Source organism: Microcebus murinus, chromosome 27 (genome assembly GCF_040939455.1).
Source record: "Microcebus murinus isolate Inina chromosome 27, M.murinus_Inina_mat1.0, whole genome shotgun sequence".
NCBI classification, from domain to species: Eukaryota; Metazoa; Chordata; class Mammalia; order Primates; family Cheirogaleidae; genus Microcebus; species Microcebus murinus.
In genome coordinates, this window is record NC_134130.1 from 12084096 (window position 1) to 12107486 (window position 23391).

The 23391-nt window shown below is 35.4% G+C and overlaps 1 protein-coding gene across 3 annotated transcripts in view; it reads right to left on the reverse strand.

Moving 5' to 3' along the window:
* Positions 1-12751: 12751 nt before the first annotated feature.
* The window catches only part of UGT8 (UDP glycosyltransferase 8), a 73995-nt gene continuing 63355 nt past the window's right edge, over positions 12752-23391 (reverse strand). For 2 of the 3 annotated variants that reach the window (XM_012779794.3, XM_012779793.2), the window contains exons 4-6: positions 22540-22616; positions 19477-19696; positions 12752-14904 (exon numbers count right to left, since the gene is read on the reverse strand). In XM_012779794.3, coding sequence (XP_012635248.1) covers positions 14541-14904; positions 19477-19696; positions 22540-22616 — 661 coding nt within the window. In that variant the 3' untranslated portion in view covers positions 12752-14540. The remainder of the gene's footprint in view (positions 14905-19476; positions 19697-22539; positions 22617-23391) is intronic. The other variant, XM_075998367.1, reaches the window with a different exon arrangement.

Here is a 23391-nt window from a genome sequence, read left to right on the forward strand (position 1 = left end):
TAGTTCTTTCAGGTATCTCCATACTACTTTCTGTAGAGGTTGTGCTAGTTTGCAGTCCCACCAGCAATGTTATGAGTGTTTCTATCTCTCCTCATCCATGTCTACATTTGTTTGGGGACTTTGTGATAAGCCATTCTCACTGGAGTTAAGTGATATCTAATTGGGGTTTTGATTTGCATTTCCTGGTAATTAGAGATGCTGAGCATTTTTTCATATGTTTATTAGTCATTAGTCTATCTTTTTTTGAAAAGTTTCTGTTCATGTGCTTTGCCCACTTTAAATGGGGTTGTTCAGTTTTTTCTTCTTAATTTTTTAAAGTTCTATATAGATTCTTGTTATCAGCCCTTTGTTGGATGTGTAGCATGCAAATATTATCTCCCATTCTTTAGGTTATCTATTCACTCTTATGGTAGTGTCCTTGGCTGTGCAGAGCTTTTAAATTCGATCAGGTCCGATTTGTTTATTTTTGTTGCTGCTGTGATTGCTTTGGAGCTCTTCTTTATAAATTCTTTGCCTAAACCGATATCCGAGTTTTCCCAATATTTTCTTCTAGAATTCTTAAGGTTTCTTGCCTTAGGTTTAAGTATGTTATCTATCATGAGTTGATTTTTGTGAGAGATGAGAGGTGGGGATCCAGTTTCAATGTTCTGCATGTGGTTATCCACTTTTCCCAGCACTATTTATTGAATAGAGACTTTTTTCCCCAATATATATTTTTGTCTGTTTTGTCGAAGATTAGGTGGCAATATAAGGATAGTTTTCTATCTGGGTTCTCAGTCCTGTTCAAAAGGTCTAAATCTCTGTTATATCTCTGTTCTTATGCCCGTGTCATGCTGTTTGGTTACTATAGCCTTTGTAGTAAAACTTGAAGTCTGATAGACTGATGCCTCCCAGTTTGTTCTTTTTGCTTAAGATTGCTTTGGCTATATGAGGTCTTCCCTTATTCCATACAAAGTGTGAATTATTTTTTCTAGATCTGTAAAGAATGATGAAGGTATTTTTGTAGGGATTGCATTAATTCTGTAGATCACCTTAGGTTTTATGGACATTTTAACAATATTGATTCTGCCAATCCATGAGCATGGTAGGGTTTTCCATCTGTTTACATGTTCTATAATTTCTTTTCTGAGTGTTTCATAGTTCTCCCTATATGTGTCTTTCACCTTCTTCATTAAATATATTTCTAAATATTTAGTTTTCTTAGATGCTATTGTGAAAGGTGTTGTGTCTTTGATTTGATTTTCAGCTTCACTGTTATTGGCATATGTGAATGCCACTGATTTGTGTGCATTAATTTTGTATCCGGAGACTTTACTGAATTAATTTACTAATGCCAGGAGTGTCTTGGTTGTATGCTTGGGATTTTCTAGAGATACTATATCATCAGCAAAGAATGAGAGTTTGATCTCTTCTGACCTCATTTGGACACCCTTAAATCCCCTCTCTTGTCTGATTTCTCTAATTCTTGGACTTTCAGCACTGTGTTGAACAGAAGTGGGGATAGTAAGCAACCTTGTCTAGTTCCAGTTCTAAGCAGGTATGCTTTCAATTTTTCCCTATTCAGTATGATATTGGCTGTGGGTTTATTGTATATGGCTTTAATAATTTTAAGGTATATCCCATCTATGCCTATTTTGTTAAGAGTTTATATCATTAAAGTGTGCTAGATTTTGTCAAATGCTTTTTCTGCATCTATTGAATCATATGGTCTTTGTTCTTGCTTTTATTTATATGGTGAATTGCATTTACAGATTTGCATATGTTTAATCAACCTTGCATCTCTCAGATAAAGCCCAGCTGGTCATGATGAATTATATTTTTGATGTGCCATTGGATTCAGTTTGCTAAGATTTTGTTGAGAACTTTTGCATCTATATCCATGAGGGATACTGGTCTGTAGTTTTCTTTTTTTGCTGTGTCCTTTCCTGGCTTTGGTATCAAGGTGATATTGGCTTTGTAGAATGAGTTGGGGAAGATGCCATCCTTCTCAATGTTGTGGAATAATTTCTGCAGTATAGATATGAGTTCTTCTTTGTAAGTTTGGTAAAATTCAGGTGTGAACCCATCTGGTTTGGGACTTTTTTGTTGTTGAAAGATTTTTTATTGTTGCTTCAGTTTCTGTGCTTGATATTCATCTGTTCAGGAATTCTATTTCTTCCTGATTTAGCCTATGAAGGTTGTATATTTCTAAGTATTTGTCCATTTCCTCCATGTTTTGTAGTTTGGGGGCATATAGATTTTTACAGTATTCAAAGATAATGTTTTGTATTTCCCTGGTGTCTATAGTTGCCTCTCCTTTTTCATTTCTAATTGAGTTTATTAGCATCCTTTCCTTTTTAGTTCTTGTTAATCTAGCAAAAAGGCCATCAATTTTGTTTATCTTTTCAAAAAACCAACTTTTGGTTTTATTAATCTTCTGTATAGTTCTTTTGTTCTCAATTTCATTGGTTCTGCTTTTACATTAGTTCTTTTCTTCTGCTAGGTTTAGAATTAATTTCCTCTTCCCTTTCCAGTTCCTTCAGGTGGTTTATTAGTTTGTTGATTGGTAAGGTTTTCTGTCTTTTGAATGGGAGCATTTAATGCTATTAATTTTCCTCTCAAGAATGCTTTTGCTGTATCTCACAGATTTTGATAACTTGTGTCACCATTATCATTTAGTTCAAAGAATCTTTTGATTTCTATCTGGATCTCCTCCTTGACTCAATAGTAATTCAGCAATAGATTGTTTAATTTCCATGACTTTGTGAAGTGGCGAGTGTTTCTGTTGGAATTTATCTCTAATTTCATACCACTGTGGTCTGAAAAGATACGTAGTATAATTGCTATTTTTAAAAATTTGTTGAGATCTAATTTGTCGCCTAGTATGTGATCAATTTTAGAGAAAGTTCCATGAGCTGATGAGAAGAATGTACATTCGGCTTTATTGGGGTAGAATATTCTGTAGATGTCTGTTAGACCCATTTGTTCTAGAACTCTTTTTAAGCCCATGGTTTCCTTGCTTCTTTTCTGCTTGGAGGATCTGTCCAGTTCAGTAAGTGGGATGTTGAAATCCCCAGCTACTATGGCATTGCTGTTTATCATGTTATTTAGATCAAACAGGATTTGCTTTATGTATCTGGGCTCTCCTTTGTTGAGTGAAAAAATATTAAGAATTGTTAAGTCTTCTTGTTGGATTTTTCCTTTAACCATTATATAGTGACCATCTTTGTCATTCTTTCTTTTGCTATTTTAAAGTTTGTTATCTGATGTACGAATAGCTACCCCCACTTTCTTTTGGCTTCCATTTACCTAGAAGTTTGTTTTCCAACCCTTGACCTTGAGTCTTAAAGTGTCTTTGTAAAATTAGTTGCATTTCCTGGAGACAGTAGATACCTGGCTTATGATTTTTTATCCACTCAGCCAGTCTATGTCTCTTCAGTGGACAATTCAAGCCATTCACATTTATTGAGATAATTGATATTTGGTATAGATTTCTGTTCATATTTTTGGATAAATTCTTATTGCTTTGTTTTACCTCTTGAGCCATTGTGGAATCCAGGTTCTGGATTTAACTCTTGAGTGATTTTACTTTGGTGGGTGCCTATTGTGCTTTTCAGTGTATAATGCAGATCTGAATACTTCCTGCAGGGCAGGTCCTGTCTCGGCAAATTCCATCACTGATTGCTCGTCTGGAAAAGTCTTTATTTCTTCCCATAGATGAAACTTAGTTTTGCTGGGTAAAGAATTCTACACTGTTATTCTGTTTTAGAAGATTGCAGATGGCTCTCCAGTTCCTTCTGGCTTGTAAGTTTCAGTTGAGAAGTGTGCAGTTAGTCTAATAGGTTTTCCTTTGTAGGTTATCTGCTTTTAGTCTTACTGCTCAAAGGATTGTCTCTTTTGTTTTTCATTTGGCCAGGCTAATAACTATGTAATGTGATGATCTCCTTTTCCCATTGAATCTCTGAGTAGTTCTGTGTGCTTCTTGAACCTTAATATCTACATTCCTGGCAGGTTTTCCTCCAGTATTCCAAGAAATAGATTTTCTAGCCCTTTTGTATTTTCTTCTTCTTTCTCTAGGATGCCTATAATTCTTATATTGGTTTCTTTACACAATCCCACATTTCTTGTATGTTTTGTTTTTGTCTCTTACCTGTTCTTTTTCTTCATCTGATTTGTTTAGCACAATCATTATCTTCAAGCTCTGAGAGTCTTTTCTATGAATGATCCATCCTATTAAGGCTTTCCACTGTGTTTTGTAGTTCCTTGAATTCCTCTTTCATTTCCAATACGTCTTTTTTGTTCTTTCCTAATATTTTAATTTCTCCAGAGAATTTTTCATTCATTTCTTATATTGTTCTCATGGCTTCTTTGTGTTGGGTTTCTATTTTCTCTTCAATTCTACTGAGTTTTTTTAGTCCATATTTGGAATTCTTCCTCTATCACTTTAAATCATTTCATTTAAGTTGGTATCCGTTGTTGGAGATCTAATGATTTCTTTTGGGGGTAAGTTTTCTCTCTGATCTTTCATGTTTCCTGTGTTCTTTCACTGATTCTTTCTCATCAGGCTACTTGGTTGAGAACTGGGACTGGTTTATGGACCTATCTCCAAGTCCCTGAGGTTTGTTCCTTGACAGTGCTAGAGAGAGGCACGCTGGTCATGTATTGCCTTAGAGGTATTTTAGCAAGTTGGGTTACCTCTGATCTGTTGTCTTCACCTCTTGCCAATGGAGATTAGTGAGTTTGGTCCCCCAGCATAAGCTCCCGAGTAAAGGATCACACTTGTATGCATGACTCCACTGCCCTCTAATAGCTTGAGATGGAGGGCACTGTGTTAAGCTATGGGATTCCCCTTTCTGTCACTGATTCTAGTTTGTAGAGAAAGAAAGGACTAATGTTTATGTTCATCAGAGAGAGCATAATGCATATGAGAAATTGCAAGTAGTTCTGTGGAGTTAGTGGAAGGTGTAGTAAGTGGAAAGAAATGACTTTGTAGATGTAGTCAAGCACCAAATAATGAAGGGCCTGATGTGTTAGTCTAGGTTTTATCTCACCATGAATAGGGAACTACTTAAAGACTCTGAATAACTAGAAATAGAATAATCAAATTTGCATGTTTAGACAAATAATTCCACAAGTGTCAGGAAGATAAGTTGTAGGAAAGGAAATATGGAAGCAGAGAGAACAATTAGGACACTGTGGCAACCATGTAAAAGATAATAACTAGTTGAACTAAGTTGATGGCAAAAAAGCAGAAATTCAGGAGGTCCTAGGCAGGTAGAATCAGCAAAACTTTGTTACTGGTTGAAGATGGTGTATAATGAAGGAGTCTAAGATGATGCAGGTTCTATTGGCTTGCATAATGGTATTGATGCTAGTGTCATTACTTCAGAGAGGAAATGATTAAGAGGAAGAGATTAGGGGAATAATGTCAAGAAACTATTAATATTATTGAGTATGTTCTATGCGCCAGCCACTGTTTTCTGCCATGATTTTAATTAATCTTTATTTGCTGCTCAATCCCAACTACAAATCTCCAGCCAGGCTTTCTTTCCTAAATTCCATATCTGTACATCCAAATGCCTTCTACATATTCTCATTTGGAGATCTTAATGGCATCACAAAAGTAAAGAATTCCAGAGTGGAATCTGAATAATGAGATTAGATTTACGTATTTTGTTATTGTTTGTTATTATATTGTTTCTTTGTTTTGTTAGGATTTTTTTTTTCACTGAAACTATAGGAAAGAAAAAAGGTCAGTGTGGATACAAATAGGTTAGAAGTAGAAGGAATATAAAGGAACACCTCCTTATGGGCATTATATTTTTCAGTAAGTAAAAGATCACCTGCTAAAGCCAATGAAGGTAAATTGGCAAATTAAAAAAAAAAAAACATATTAGGGTGACCATTTGAGATCGCTAAGGAGAGTAAGAGAGAACAAATAAAATGAGGCATCCAACTAAGATACAGACCTTGATTTTTCAGGAGCACCAATCCATGTGGCTATCTGATTTCTGCAGTGTTGTTTATCAGTCTAGGTACAGAAGCAGAGTGGAGAATGGAGGTGGTTGGCTTGATCTGGGATTGTACTTTTGCTACATCTGTGTAGCAGAAAAGTGGAGGCAATTTTTTGAGTCTAGACAGTAGAATTGTTCAGTTAGAAATCAAAGGCCCAGACTGATTAACAAAGAAAATATATCCAGGAGGAACCTTCTAGTTTGGGAGCAGTTATGAAACTGAACATCAACAAAATGCAGAGGAAATGGGTAATGGGATGATACTAGGAGGCAGAGAACAGAATGGGATCCTAGGGTAGAGCACTTCAGAAGCGGGGAGACTCTGGGTGATAAAAAGCCCCAGGTTTGGTGCTGACTGAAGGAGGAAGGAAAAGGTCAAGGACTTTGGCAAAACTGAGGATACTTGATAGTAATTTGTCAGATTCCTCACCTAGTCTTGGAAGGACTTTAAAGACCTCAAGTTTAGCCTCCTTAAACAGAAAATTGTCTTAAGTTATAACTTTAAAAAAATCTTGGCCAAGTGGCTGTAATGCTAAGTATAAAATAGTAACCCATAATAGAACATTCTCTGTGAATGATTTGCTTACATATTCTAAAGCAAGTATAGAAGAAGTCATCAATAATGTTTGCTTTTTATTTAATAATTATTTACATACAGTAATTTCTTTTTATTTTTTTCAGAAGAAAATGGTTGACATGATTTAGAGAGAAGGAACTTTTGATTCCCTCTTGGACAAAAGAACTTGAGCAAAACTCCCCGGAGGAGGAACAATTGAGGATATAACAAACATTTCCTTGTAGTTGACATGTCAGTTACTTTTCACTGTAGAAGTATGGAACCAATTTAAATTCACCCACCTCATCTTGTGTTGCTCAGCCAGCTCTCTATCTAATCTCGAACTCCCAGATCTGACAGCATATCATACAGCCAAATCCTAGTTTTTAAACCCCTATATAGGATACACTTATATCTTTGACTCAAACTGTACAAAAGTAATTCATGTAACCAAAATGTTTTTTACCCCTATAATATGCTGAAATTAAAAAAAAAAAAACATGTAAATGTATCTCTGGGCTTAATATGGAACCAAAATAATTAAAATTTTCAATATCTGTGCTTGGAATTTGGAATCTATTAGGTTACAATATCATCAGCCTATAGTGGAAGAAAATCCAAGGCTGTTTTGTTCCCCACCCTTATTTTCTCACTTTCTCTCCAAAATGAACCAGGATAAACAGAAAAACAGTTTCATTTTCCTTTATCCCCAAAGAGTAGGAGTGTTGCTTACTGCCAGGGCCAATATGTATCTAATCAAATAGGAGTAAAAGGAGTTTAGAAGGTTCTGTATCTGCAGGGGCTCCACACACAAACCTGAAACTTTCCCTAATTTTATTACTTTACAGCCTTAGCTAGATTTTAAATTTCTAAAAAATATTACATTGTTACAATATTTCCTGTACATTAACTTCTCACTATAGTAATTTCCGTTTTTCTACCAAAGACAACATGTCATAACCCATGCACTTACTTTTAATTCGTGACCGCTTAGATAATCATAAGCCTTACTCTGCTACTGTTATTCTTGAATGTTCTGTTGATACTCTGTTGAAAGGTAATTATTTTCCTTTACCATATGTAAAAAAAAGGTTTATGAATTTTTGCTTTTGCTGAATCCTTTTATTACCAGGATGTACTCTTTCATATTTTAAGAGAAAAAAATTCTTTTCTTTCCCTCAAACTAGCTAAGAAGCTGTACATATTACAATATTTTGTAGATTTCCTAAGCCAAGGACAAGTAAACTTAAGAGTGGTATTCTTTTGTCTATCTGCAAATTAGCTTGAATGAAAGCCTTTATCTTATCTCAAATCAACTGTAATACAAGAAGCTTGATGCCAACTATTTTGAAAGCTGTGCCATATAACCAGGTATTGAACACTCAGGCACATAAACAGGCATCTCGGGGAAAGTTACTGAATAGCTAATGCAAGGCTAATTGTGTTTCTCAGTGATAAACTGAAGAGCTACAGGCAGACTGATGTCAGTTAGAAAGCAGGTTTTTTGTTTAACATAGTGGCTACCTCTTCTTGGCCAGGTACATTCCCATCAGGAAATTTGCAATTTCCTAATGTGCCACACTCTTACATAACTTCCAGAAATTACCTCTGTGTACTTCTCTGCCTGGTGAACTTCTATTTATTCTTTATTCTACTAAGACAATCCCCAGGTAAAAACATCCCTCATTCTTCTTCTCTGTTTTCAATGGCACATTGTCTATACCCATATTACAATACATATTTATCTCATTGCTTATTGAAACTGCTTACTTGCTGATTTTGTCCGCTGGAAGTTAAGGACTATGCCTTCTTCATCCTTGTACCCCAGTATCACATACAGTGCCTGGCACTTTAGAAACACAGAAAACAATGTTTGTTTGTGTTTTAATAAAGGCAGTACTTAGAGCAGTGAGATCAAGAGCATAACAAGAATACTGACAAAGGAATATTATTTGGTGGTGGTATAGATGAAAAAAACCATATAATTTTGTGTTAACTAATACAGTTTACAGATGACATCCAATTTAGGAGCATAAAAGATGTCAGTAGGTTCAGAATTGATAGCAAAATGACTAGGCATGTTTGATATAAAATTAAGAAATCTTAGATAGAAGGTAGGAAGTGAATGTAAGCAAAGTAAGTCAAGGACTTGCAATGAAAAGACCATTAAAATTTAGCCAGATGGATGTTTTTTTATAACAGTTTTAGGATAGAAAGAAGATCCAATGAATCTATTGAAAACTGCAGTATAAGCAAAGGAGACTTTTCCATTAAAATGCTTATATTAACAAATGAGGCAAATAGAAAGCAATGAAACACTGAGTTTACAGTTTAACATAAAATCATCACAAGAATACAGATTATAGAACAATCATTGTTAAAGTAAATGATCAGATAGTTCAGAGTAGAAAAAAGAGTAGAGAGAAAGTGGGTGTTGAAAGGTACAACTGAGTTGGTAAAGAGCTGTGCAACAACAGCCAAGGTGGGAGCTAACAGTGACCTAGGTATGTTTGAAGAACAGAAAAGTCAGACCAAGGATGACAACATGCTGTTCTGAAGGGTAGATGCTTTTGGTTGACATTTGAAATTTGAGTTGGATTATACAAAGCTTTTTATTTCCATAGATCTTCAAAACTTTTTCTATGGTGCTGATAACCATGCAAATCGATATTTAACTTGCCATTAAAAAGAGCCTGGAACTAGTAAGAGTGTCTGGGCTGACTGCTAAGGGGATTCCAGGACTGGAACATCAGTGATTTCAGCAATTGTGAATTGTGCTACAGTAAACATTCGAGTGCAGGTGTTTTTGGATAAAATAATGTATTTTCTTTTGGGTAAATATCCAGTAGTGGGGTTGCTGATCAAATGGTAGGTCTACCTTTAGATCTTTGAGGAATCTTCATAGTGTTTTCCATAGACGTACTAATTTGCAGTCCTTCCAACAGTGTATAAGCGTTCCTTTCTCTTTGTATCCATGCCAGCATCTATTGTTTTGGGATTTTTTAAATAAAAGCCATTCTGAGGTAAGGTGATATCTCATTGTGCTTTTAATTTGTATTTTCCCGAGGATTAGTGATGTTGAGCATTTTTTCATATGTTTATAAGCCATTGTTTATCTTCCTTTGAAAATCTTCTGTTCATGTCTTTTGCCCACTTTTTAATGGGTTTTTTTCTTGCGGATTTATTTAAATTCTTCATAGATTCTTGTTATTAGTCCTTTATCAGATGTGTACCTTGCAAGTATTTTCTCCCATTCTGTCGGTTGTTTGCTCTGTTGGTTGTTTCCTCAGCTGTACAAAAGCTTTTTAATTTAATCAAGTCCCATTTATTTTTGCTGCTGTGATTGCCACTGGGGTCTTCTTCATAAATTCTTTGCTTAGGCTGAAATCTAGAAGGGTTTTTCTAAAATTTCTTCTAGAATTTTTATGGTTTCATGCCTTACATTTAAGTCTTTTATCCATCTTGATTTAATTTTTGAGTGATGAGAGACAGGAATTCTGTTTCATTCTTCTGCATGTGGCTCTCCAATTCTCCCAGCACTGTTTATTAAATAGGGCTTCTTTTCTTCAGTGTATATTGTTGTATAATTTGTCAAAGATCCAGATGGCTGTCTGTGGATGGTTTTACATCTGGGTTCTCCGTTCTGTTCCATTGGTCTATGTCTCTATTTCTGTACCAGTTCCATGCTGTTTTGGCTACTATACCCTTGTAGTATAGCTTAAAGTCTTGCAAAGTGATGCCTCCAGATTTTTTCTTTTTGCTTAAGATTGCTTTGGCTATGTGGGCTCTTTTCTGATTCCATATGAAGCATAGAATTATTTTTTCTAGATCTGGAAAAACTGATATTGTTATTTTAATGAGGATTGCATTGAATCTGTAAATCATTTGGGTAGTATGGACATTTTAACAATGTTGATTCTATTAATCCAAGAGCATGATATGTTTTTCCATTTGTGTCACTTGTGATTTCTTTCCTCAGTGTTTGATAGTTCTCTTTGTAGAGATCTTTCACCTCCTTGGCTAAGTATATTCCTAGGTATTTTATTTTCTTTGTTGCTATTGTGTAAGGTATTCAATCTTTGATATATGACTCTCAGCTTGACTGTTACTGGTGCATAGGAATGCTACTGATTTGTGCACAGATTTTGTAACCTGATACTTTGCTAAATGTATCAGTTCCAGGTGTCTTTTGATGGAATCTTTGGGGTTTTCTAGATACAAGATCACTTTGTCAGCAAATAATGATAATTTGACCTCCTCTTTCCCGGTTTGGATACTTCTCTTGCCTGATTGCTCTGGCTAGGACTTCCAGCACTGTTGAATATAAGTGGTGACAGATAGTAGCAGCATACTGAATGGGGAAAAGTTGAAATCATTCCCACTAAGAACTGGAATAAAATATTTTAATTCTATAAAAATTCAGTGAGAACTTCATTTTATTAGTTAATAAATGAAATGCTTTATAATACATGAGATATTGTGATACCTGTGATTAACGTTGGTGCTGGACTCCTTTGAGTAGATTGACACTAATTATTTTATTTGAATTAACAGTATAATTTTACATGTAGTCCTAATTTCTCAAAGTCTGAACTTGGATTATATATTATTCCACTGAAAAAAATTTGATTTTATTACATAAACGAGGCAGAATACCAGAAATTTTGCACACTACCCTATGAATTCTCTTAAATTCATACCCAAAAGTAAGGGTATGAATTATATAACTACCCATGTGTCTTTTGGGAATTATAACATTTTCAAGATTTATGGAAAAATGACAATGATTATTTTAATTGTGTGGATTTCAAAAGCACTTCTAAAATTTGTTGACAAAATGTTTTTGCTGGCTACCACAAATATAGACAGTATCTTTGTATTGAAATACGTCTTTAAAAGCTAGCTGGAAACCATCTCAGAAGCAGGATACGTTTTTTAATGCTATTTTGGAGAAGTTTCATTAATAGAATCCCTATAATTGTCAAACTGCATCATTTAAGATTTAAAAGTTTTATCTTTAAAACTATTTTGAATATACTAATTGCAAATAAGTATCTTATAATGTGATTTTATATTTATACACTAGTTGAATTGCTTATAAGCAAAAATGAAAAATGAATTATACATTCCATAAAACAGATCACTGAATTATCCCTTGAGTTGTTTTTCAATTTATTTTGAGTCTTTCATTTTTAAACCTTTTATTTTTTAAGTGAAATCATTCAATTTTTTTAAGTGAAATCATTCAATTTTATTTTAATTTCTGGAGACAGAATCTCACTCTTGTTGCCCTGGCTAGAGTGCCGTGGCATCAGCCTAGCTAACAGCAACCTCCAACTCCTGGACTCAATAGATCCTCCTGTCTCAGCCTCCCAAATAGCTGGGACTACAGGTATGCACCACCATGCCCGGCTAATTTTTTCTATATATTTTTAGTTGGCCAATTAATTTCTTTCTATTTTTAGTATAGATGGAGTCTTGCTCTTGCTCAGGCTGGTCTCAAACTCCTGAGCTCAAACAATCCACCTGCCTCAGCCTCCCAGAGTACTAGGATTATAGGCATGAGCCACTGCACCCGGCCGATTTTTAACAGCATTTGGGAATTTGGTGAGTAGCTGAGCTTTGAAAAGAGTCTATCTTTCTTCAACTTCAATCGCAAACCATTGCTTTAACAGAAACATTAGCTCTTTCCAATTCTGGACATCCAAATCCTGCCCCTATGTCTATGTAGAGGGATATTAGAAGTTGCCACTCGAGAAGAAAAATGTTTTAATTCTCATTTGTGTTTGACATAAATGGCGATTCAAATACTTAAATAGTTGCAGAAACTCTTTTTAAAAAAAAGTATCTTCTTGAAAACTTAACTTTATTAGACAATCTAGCCCAAGTGTGTAATATTTAAAATTACTCTGTCAAAACTGGCTAACAATAAGCTTACTAGGCAAAAAAAAAAAAAAAAAAAAAAAAAAATGATCAGTAAATACCTACACTTAACATTCTTAATTCTGGGACAGAATTTTAAGGTCCAGATTAATGTACTTGTAAGTTAAATCCCTCTGTTTAATGATATAAAAAGTCTCACATTTTAATACATTGTTTTCACACTCATATACACATACAAAAGTTAGGAGACTTAGAAACATGTTTATAATGGATATATATAATGTGAAATATAATCTGAATAAAAATTTTATTACAACACTTCTCTATTTTAAATCATGTTTATTATTTAAATTTTTTATCACAGTAGAGATTAACTTATGCTTAATCATCCAGTCAGTGCCTACTGTCAACGTCATCAAATTCCAAGAAAGTAAAATCAACTCATTCATACACTCCCATTACTACCCCACCACTCATTGCCTATGTTTTTTTCCCTTTTAACGGCAATATTGTGATAAGATTGTGTGAAAAGGTATAATAGGCTTCTATGTATAATACCATTTCTTCAAGTATCAGAGAGCAGTACATTTGTCTGCATTGCATATTAGAAAACTACTGGTAACATTTTTCTACATATAGGAGAGTGGCTCCTGGTGGGTATGTAATGACACTGTCATAGTGTATGCCGAGGATTTACAGCATTCTAGAATTTTCACAACTTCAAGTTAGTGAATGCCATTAGGTAAATGTTGTATTTGTCTACTCTCAGCTGTGGGATTTCCAACTACAGATAAATAAAGCATACACTCAACATGTGTAGTGCAAATGCTAAGTAAACAATGACATGGAATAAACTCAGTTGCCAATTAGTGAATGGTTCAGCAGGGAGATCCCGATCTTATGTCTGTGGCGTGCATCCCTGTTCTCGAATACTGTCACTATTCCACGTCAGCCACAATGACTGGAAAAGGCTGCTGGGGTGGCGGCTGAGGGAGTAAGTAGGAACTCATTTTCATAAACAACTGGTACACAGTTTCTCTGTTGCTTCTATATATCATGTAGTCTGATTTGTTAAGATCTCAAACCTCTCTAGACAAAGCAGGTACCAATAAGAATTGCAAATATTCCATCTAAAAGCATTAAAAGTTGGCACCTATGTAACATAGATTATGTGGCCTGGACAATAAAAGGGATGAGGAACATGGTTTTTTTAAAAGGTAAAATTTTGGAAATGAAATACCTGAACATTCCAAAGTTACATTGTAGAAAAGCCATCAAGCAGTTACACAAACATTCAAACAATGGCCCTGTTTAAAAATGCCACTAAGATAAGCAATAATCTTCAATACTTTGAACAAAAGTCAGATTTGTTGCTTTGTCTAATTATACGTTAACATGTTACTCATTAAAATGAAATAGAAAAAACTATAAAATTCTTCCACAGGAAAATTATCAGTAGTGGTAAAACAAAAGTAAAATGTGACAACCAATTTATACAATTACTTAATTACATATTTTCCCCCAGAAGTGTCCAGTCTGTAAGAAAAGGAAAACAAAATCAGAAAAACAAAACAACTAAAACAAAAAGTACAAAAAACTGCCATTTCTTTTTATTTTCTTCCTCTGCATCCAGTTTTGAAGGAAAAGTGTTCTTTCATGGTAGTGTTCTATCTTTCTATTTCATTCTTGAATGTGTTGTACCCTCAACAAATATAACGAGCAGCCACTAAAAATTCTCTTAGGAGACACACATACACACAAACACACACAAACCTTATTAAGAAAATGAAAACATTCCTTATCTGGGACACACATGTATCAAGATTTAAAACTAAGATCTGACATGGTCACTTAGTTGATTTAAATCATTAAGGCTTCTAAAAGGTTCAGTGCCGAAACTCTCTATCAGTTTGAATAAAATGCACTTTTGCATTTTAGGTTTGTGCTTTTATAGCCATCTTAATTCCATAGAATTTCACTAGTAAGATCTGACAAGGGCATGTTAGAATTGTTTACTGATGTTTTACTTTTAGTAGCTGTTAGACTAAATAATAGTGCTAAAAATTCAATGACTGAACAGATTTGTTTCTATTACCTGGGCTGTTGGCTCATTTGACCTTCTTTTCATGTTTAATATGGCCATTTCTTTTGTATTTGCCATTGAGGATTCCATTGTGGTAATGTCCATTAACTGTGCTATGCTTATTTCTAGACCACAGGCTTTTGATTTTTCTGTAGATAAATTTTGTCACCCAGGACAAGAGGAAGTAAAACAAGGCAGCACCAAGCAAAAGCACGAAGGCAATATCCAGTAAAAAATACTGACAGAAAGAGATTTGATGGACTGTGGCACGCAGGTGGTGGGCTCCATTGTGACGAAGAATGTAGTCTATCCAATAGATAGTCCGATTGACGGGGTGACCTGGTTGATCCTTGTGAATTTCCGAAAGTTTCCGGGCCCTCTGTCGGTAGCTGTGCAGAGGGTAAAACACAGAATGATCATGTTTATACACAGTTCTGCATTTGTGGATATCCCAATTTGAAAATGGGGAAAATAGCAAAAACAACTATCTTTAAGTATCGTGCATGTATGGGCATGGTGTTAAGTGCTTTAATCATACTATCTTATGTATAACTCAATAAAATGAATTTTAAAATGCTGAAGAAAATGAAAATCAGAGATTAACTTGATTATGTTTAAAAAGCTGAGATTTGAATTCGTTTTTCTGATGCAAACTGTGCTTGCTTCTCTATACCACACGTAGTCCTTCTTGCAGGTTGAGACTCCTTAATTAAAAACATATGGCAAGGGAAGTAAATTTTTTAGATTCTTTTAGAATTTATTAGATGGAAGGATGGAGTAAAATATACAGAAAAGTTCTTTTTTATTAACAATGACATTTGTTTCAATTTAACATTAAAGGCATGTGAATGTTGAATAGATAAAAGTAGATTGAGAAACACTACTAAGTATTAAGCCACATATGCAGTTTCATAAGTGTGTATGCATGTATACAGAAATCACCCTCTTAAATGGTTAATTCAAAAACCAATTAAAAATAATCACAAAAGTGACAAAATGTAAACATTTAAAAATATGTAACTTCATATCTGTGTGCCAATCTTTGAGAAATTACCAAAGCCCCCTTTGCATAAACCGGATTGGGGTTTGTATTGTTTAGACCTAAGAAATAACCTGGAGAGTATAAAATATATCAGTATCACAGAAGACATGGCTCTTGAGTTGTGCCCCACAGAACAAAAGTTTGGATGTGTGAAGACTTGATAGGCCAAGGGATAAGTGTGAACTAAATCACAAAGGTAGAAGAGTGAGGGTATGCACAGAAAAAATTTTGGAAAGTATATAGTATGAGGGGTATTTATTTAGAAGTTAGACTGGAAGAAGATGAGTTTTGTTCATAGGTCATTTGAATGGTAAGATATGTAGCTTAGTTCAAGCCATTAGGTGAGAAAGACAGGCTGTTAAACCAGAAGGAAGATACTGATGGTGGAAAATCCATTCAAAAGACCTCACTAATGGCTAAAGAGAAACTGCCAAAAAATGGTTGTAGAATTAGACAGTGGGAAATGCTGTAGTAGGAAGATATGGCAGGGGTTAAATGTGAAGGGAGAGGGAGAAATCAGATGTTACTGCAATGGACACCTCACACAGTGGAGTGGATTAATAGGACACAGACACACACGACACGGGGCAGGCTGAGAGAAATGACTATGGCTCGGGATGAAGGAAAGGAGAGGTCCACGAAGCAGCTGGGAAACGAAGCTGGAGCTAAATGATTACAGTGCGTAATGAAGAACCAACTAAGGTATTAATGACTCATTTGCTGATACTTTTTAAAAATAATTTTACTCCAGACCTACACATTAAGCTTTAAAAATTAAGAACCAGTGAACAAAGATTATTAGGAGTGAGGGAAAGAGCAACTCAAGGTGCTTACTTGCAGGTTTCTTTCTACAATGACATCAGATGAGACAATGCAATTAGCAGGCATGTATTTTCTCTCATCAATGCCTCACAACAAAATTAGAGTTATATAATAAACCCAGTTTATTATATTCAAAAGTATCAAAACCTCACCCAAATGTTAACAGGTCATCCTCACCTTGGTTTGTAATTTATCATGATTTCTAAAATGGCAAAAGAAACTAGAAACTTTGTATGATTCCATTTTGTAAGAAATGCTTATGGGATAAAAAGGCATCTGTAAAATACAAAAATGAAACACGGTGTCTTAGAAAATAAAATCCAACCTTCTATTTTAACTAATATGGAGAAGGAGGATAAAAACAATCTTAGTCCTCAGGTACCTTAATGTCACTGTGCATAAAAAGATTAAACAGTTTCTTCTGTAGGTAATCTGACTTCATGCACTGTTGAATAAATACAACGCATATGGAACTGCAACTGGTTCACTTGGACCTGGATCACTACTTGGCAGAAAAGCTCACGAAGCCTGTCTCCACTTACCTGAGTATCGAGTAAGGACTTTCATCAGTCAGACCATTGGTCCTACCCAGAAGAACGCTCAATGCTGAACTGCTTACTAACCAATCCAATTTTATATAACTCTTTTCTATGGATCAACTGGAAAGAAATACTGGGGACTCTACAGGTAAGTTTTTGAAGCAGAAGTATTTCCCATGTTGCAACTGGCCTCAAATTGAGTGTTCAGTGGAATTGTCCTTTCAGCATAGTTTGCTTTAAAATTCAAAATTCCTTCCAGTAAGAATATGAATATTGTGATTAAAATAGCCCCTTAAGCCATCTCTAAACTCTCCCAAGGTATCTCTTAGATAAAGGTCCTTTTAATAATGACCTTGTAAGGGGCTCATGTCGCTCGCACATTACATTTTACAAAAGCCTAAGTGTCTTCTATTAAAAAGTTGACCACGGGTTGGATATACACTAAGTTAATAATGATCAACTCCAACTTTCTCCCTAACTTGATTCAAAACAATAAAAGCTCCAGCCTCAAAAGAACCCTCCGCAAAAGAAGGGGCAATAGGTTTTTTTGAGACAGTCTTGTTTTGTTGCCCTGGCTAGAGTTAGTTTATAGCATTAGCCTAGCTCACAGCAATCTCAAAATTCTGCATTCAAGTGATCCTCCTGCCTTGGCCTCCCAAGTAGCTGGGACTACAGGTGCACACCACCATGCCAGGTTAATTTTGTGTTTCTATTTTTAGTAGAGGCAGTGTCTCGCTCTTGCTGGTCTCGAACTCCTAATCTCAAGCGATCCTTCCACCTTGGCCTCCCACAGTGTTAGGATTACAGGCGTGAGCCACCACCCTGGGCCAGTTTTGTATTAAGTAAATCCAAGCACTAGTAAGGGAAGAAGATGTATGACTTCATTAAAGTTATAGGTTAAAAAATAAGGAATACCTTTTAAATAATATTGGTTACTTAATTTAAACTAGAATATCTTGGAAATAGAATCAGTGAAGCAAATTACTCTTTTTAAATAATGATTACATGTTAAATGTGGAACACTGTCATATTTGAAACACAGATAAATGACTTTAGTTCATATGACTTTTAGCAAAGGGCATAACTACACAAATCATTGTCATTTTTACACTGCCTAAGTTTTCCTTCTACCCTGAATGTACAAAAGCTTTTTAAATATTGAAAGTTTTCAAGAGTTACATGCAATTAACTCATTATCTGATATGCATACTTTTTGGAGTGACATAAACTTATTCACTGCACAAAATTAAAATCATTCTGAAATCAAGCACTTATGTATACTTCAAGATTCTGTAGATGAGATTTAATTGCAGTGTGAGCTAAGACCCTAACCTGTTCTGTCTTATTCAGCCTGGCTCATGCCTCACAGAACACAGCTGGCCTACCTTCCTGTGAATAACCCAGCTTTTTACTCTTTTCCTTATAACTGACCCCAACCTCAGTGGCTCTGCAACTGTCCCCCTATCCACAACTCCACTTTAGGGCTGTGTTTTACAAACTTTGTTTTAAAAAGACTATATGCTTTAGAAAGCACTAGGCCTTGAAAAACTATAGATCATAGGAGAAGGGGCATGCTAAGACACCCCTAGTCATAGAAGATATCACCCCAAGTGCCATAGCTATAACCAAGATACTGGGTGTTTTAAGAGGCCCGAGCATGAAGGCCACCCTTCAGTCCTCAAAGGCAGCATAATGAACCTCAGCTGAATTCAGCATTTTATATAGAAGCTACATCATTTCATATGAAATAACTTTTCCTATTGTTGGTTCTTCCTTAGACTGTGGCAGTGTTTCTCAACCCAGTGTTAAGCTGTATCTCCCAGGTATAAAGAGAAAAAGTTTACACTCTTCAAATCTTTAATGCCATTTGAAATGCACAGTAAATTAAACATATCTAAGAATGGAAAAAATGGCCGCTTTGTCTTAAAACTACACAGGCCAGTTCTCCATCCTTTGAGATTTGTTTGTAAACTAGGTTAACTCAGGACCGATCAAAAATTTAAAAAGTAAAATAAAGAGTCTGCTTTTATCATTCACCTAACTAAATAAATCTCAGCATTCAGTAATACCTAGGGCTAGGGAAACCGAACAACACCATGCGTGACATGCAGCACAAAGAGCACTGGCTTGGGGGTCAGATGGCCGTGACTTCTCATTTCTATTCTAATTGCTGTGTGACTGTGAGCAAATTACTTAAAACTCTCTGAATTTCAAGTGCTTTGTCTCTACAATGTGGATAATAACTATGATATATGGCTATTATGAGAATGAAAATGAAATAAAGGATACATCTGATGCACTGTAGAAACCCAGTGATTGTTCCCATTGTAGTTTCTCCCTCAGTCTGGCAAATCTGGGTAGAATATTATTCAGGGTCATAACACAGCTGGCCAAATGATTGCTATCTTTCAAATTACAGAAAACATGCACAAGGAATTATCACAGGAATCTAAAGGATATTTCCATAATTAGTTTGACAATTTACTGTCAGTAATTGGCTACTGATGATATACTATGGTATATGTATTTATCTGCTTTAACAGTAACTAAAACCTTACCTGGGATTAGTGATAACTTTCATCAGTGCATCATAGAGCTCTTCTTCAGTAACTGTCTTCCACTGGAGTAATATCCCCATGCCTTTCGCCTGGACTCTGGTCATTGTATCATAATGGTCTCCAAAGAGTGGGATTCCCACCACAGGCACACCATGATACATGGTTTCAAAAATACTATTCAAACCACCATGGCTCAGGAAGGCTTTAATATTTGAATGCCCTAGAGAAAGATAACAAAGAAAACAACTTACAACATCACTACTCTAGAGGAGAGATTTTTTTTTCCAGAAATAGTACAGATTAAAAATCAACATTATAGTTAACATACATTTCAGATACAGGATTTCTAAAGGCATCATCTCACTGATTCCTGTTCTATGACTTACTTGGTATATACATAACTACCTGACTTGTATATATCAATTAAAAGCCATTTTTAGGTAGCTGAAATGTATAGCTTTAAGAAAGATTTTACAGCTCTCTCTCAAACACAATCACCTGACTAGCAACATGTATTTAAATGGGCAATAATTAATTGGAAGCCAATGAATCCATGAAATGCCAAACAAGACCACAGTGGAACCATATTCCACTGAAAGATATCTATTTCCTGACTTCAAGCATTTATCTATATTAGAGTCAAACACACTTTATTAAAAAAAATATGTAAAAATGTAGGGCTGGATTCCAGCAGTCTGTGAAGAGTTAATGTGCTTCTCCGAGGAATGTTAAATAATAAACACTCTTTGTAGCATTCATGTTCCATCAGAATCCATGTTTCACAATTTTTATGGTTCAATTTTACATTTTAGGTATACAAACAAGTAGAGACATTCATAAAAATCAGTTGAGAGAGATGGGACATCATGTGACATCTAGTTGCCACGGGAATAAAAGGGATAATTTGTCAAAATTAATGAGGTAGTCTAAAAACCCATTTTTGTTCTCCTAGTAAACAGCCTACATTTCATAAAAAGGATTGAAAGACTTGCATGAGAAGTATAAGAAAAATATACTGCACATAGGAAATGAATTACTGGCCACAAAGGAATTAGAGCTTGCAGAAATATAAATCTTTCAAAATATACACACGCCAGGTACAAAACTACATGTGTGAATCATGGTCTCAGTGGGAACCTCGAGGCTCTCCCGTCTCAGAGTCTAGTGGGGTTGGTCAGTCAATGTCTCTCTGGCCTTTATCCACGGGTCTCCAACTCTTAGGTGCAATTAAAAGGACCCACCCTAGAAGTGGATTTCAAAGTTCCTTTTCAGTGGCAGAACCGTATTTCCAACCCCACAGCAGAGCTGGCCTCTGAAGAGGAGGGGAGTGGTGTGAGGAGAGGGGAAGACACTGACTTGATTCCTACTTCCCATCCAGGAGGAATCTTGTGATCGTAGTTATATGCCATTAGAGGACACAAGGGTCATGCCTAGAGTTTAAAAGGACATTTGTCTTGGAGAAGTCAGAGCACCCAGACTATGAGGAACACAGAGGAGCTACAGAGACTTGGGGAGGGTGTTCAGCATGGACCTTGCTTAGCACCTCACAGTAAAAACCAAACAAAACACATACACAATAAAAATTGGGATGCTCCTACATAAGTGTCACACAGTTGCACTGAATAGCTGACAGTCAAGTTACCTTATTTCCTGTTTTTTTTTTTTTTTTTGAGACAGAGTCTCACTTTGTTGCCCAGGCTAGAGTGAGTGCCGTGGTGTCAGCCTGGCTCACAGCAACCTCAATCTCCGGGGCTCAGCGATCCTACTGCCTCAGCCTCCCGAGTAGCTGGGACTACAGGCATGCGCCACCATGCCCGGCTAATTTTTTTTTGTATATATATTTTTAGTTGGTCAATTAATTTATTTCTATTTTTGGTAGAGACGAGGTCTCGCTCAGGCTGGTTTCGAACTCCTGACCTTGAGCAATCCGCCCGCCTCGGCCTCCCAAAGTGCTAGGATTACAGGCGTGAGCCACCGCGCCCGGCCTCTGTTTTTTTTTTTACCTTCTATGGAATCTGAAGTCATAATAGTAAAGACGTGAAAGATTAAAAAAATACAAGTATCACGATAGGTAAATTGCCTTGTCTTCTTTTCCCCTAAGTTTTATCATTTATAGAATATTTACACTACATGAAAAGAAATTATACCCATAAATAAAATTCTTTACTGGTTTTTAGGAGGATCATTGTAGCTTATAGAAAATACATTTTAAAAGCCTATTCTTAAGAGTGTAGTTTAAAATTTAAACCACTTTTACATGATATTAGGTGTTAGTATTATGGAATAAATGGTGCTCAATATTGCCAAAATCAGTAATATCCTTTTTATAATATCCTTAGTAAATAATATATTAAAGAATAATATGGCATTATATTTTCCTAAAAATTTAATGAATAAATCTTTAAATTTTTTACCATGTTTATGTTATTGAACATGGAGTTAAATTACTTAAATTACTTAAATTCAAATATACTTAAAAGATATGTATATAAAAATTATTTTGAGTTGAGGAATATAATCCCAAGAAATAAATCAAAATAAATAATGCTTCAAAAATGCCTGGTGAATTATGAGGAAAGAGACAGATGACCCAATTAAAGTTAAAATAAATCAATTATTCCCCTGGCCTTCTGCTTCTCTTTGTAATAAGCTATAGCCCAAATCTGCATTTTCATTGTTTTAATTTTATTACTTTTACCTGATTAGCCTAATCAGGAATAGCTTTATTTACTATTAATTTATATAGTTTATTAAGTATATTTTCTAGATAATTAAAATTGGTGGCTGATCTAAACATTTTGATATATAATCCCAAATGATTATAAACAGTTTTATAATAAGTAAAGATTTGAAATGTTGGCCTGGAATTTAAAACTTGAGATACTCAATAAAAACAGAATGAAAAAAGCATCAGAAATGCTAGAGAAAAAAAACTGACTGACTCCATCATAAACTACCTACATTTTGTACAATGTTCTCAAGTAAAAAAAAAACAAACAAAAAAAAACATTTATATAATTAAAATCTAACACCCAAGTAAGTACCAAGATGTCACCGACTTACCCAGCAGGTCATTTTGTGGTAACCATTCTATGAGCTTAGTGTTGTTTCCTAGATTCTTTGGTTTGGGTCCAGAAAATCTAAAATGTACAAGAGAAAAATGAATCTTTCAAAAAACCAATCTTACGATATGGGCTCTCTGGTTAAAATATCAGATTTAAAATAAATGTTACATTTTTTTGATATTAAGAATAAAGCCATGCTTCAGTAAAACAATAAAAATTTGATTATATTTCTTTTTTAGAGAGAGGGTCTCACTTTGTCACCCAGGCTGGAGTACAGTGGTGCAATAACAGTGCACTTCAACCTCCAACTCCTGGGGTCTCAAGCAATCCTTCCACCTCCGCCTCCTGAGTGGTTAGGCCTAGAGGTGTGCGCCACTCATGCCTGGCTAATTTTTTATCTTTTGTAGAGACACGGGCTTGCTCGTTTCCCAGGCTTGGCCTTGAATTCTTGGCCTTAGGGATACTTCTGCCTTGGCTTCTGGAAGTGCTGGTATTACGCGTATGAGCCACCACACTCAGCTTAAGTTCTAATCAAAAAACTTTCATTGATTGAAGGATAAATAATTTGCTTATACAGAAATCTAATATTTTCCACTGGCTCCTTTCACTTATACACATATACAGAGATGACAAAAAAGCAACTAAACAAACCAACACCTAGGAGCTGAAACATGAAGGGCCAGGGAGGCCCACCATCAGGCATTCAGTCAGTGACCCTAATCCTTGACACCCAGAGCCTGAGCGAACACAAAAGTATTGAGAGAATGTACTCTTTATTAGCTTGGCCCCAGAGACAGGAGTTCTGTGGAACAAAGAACATAATTAGGCTGTTCTCTGTCTCACCTTTGAA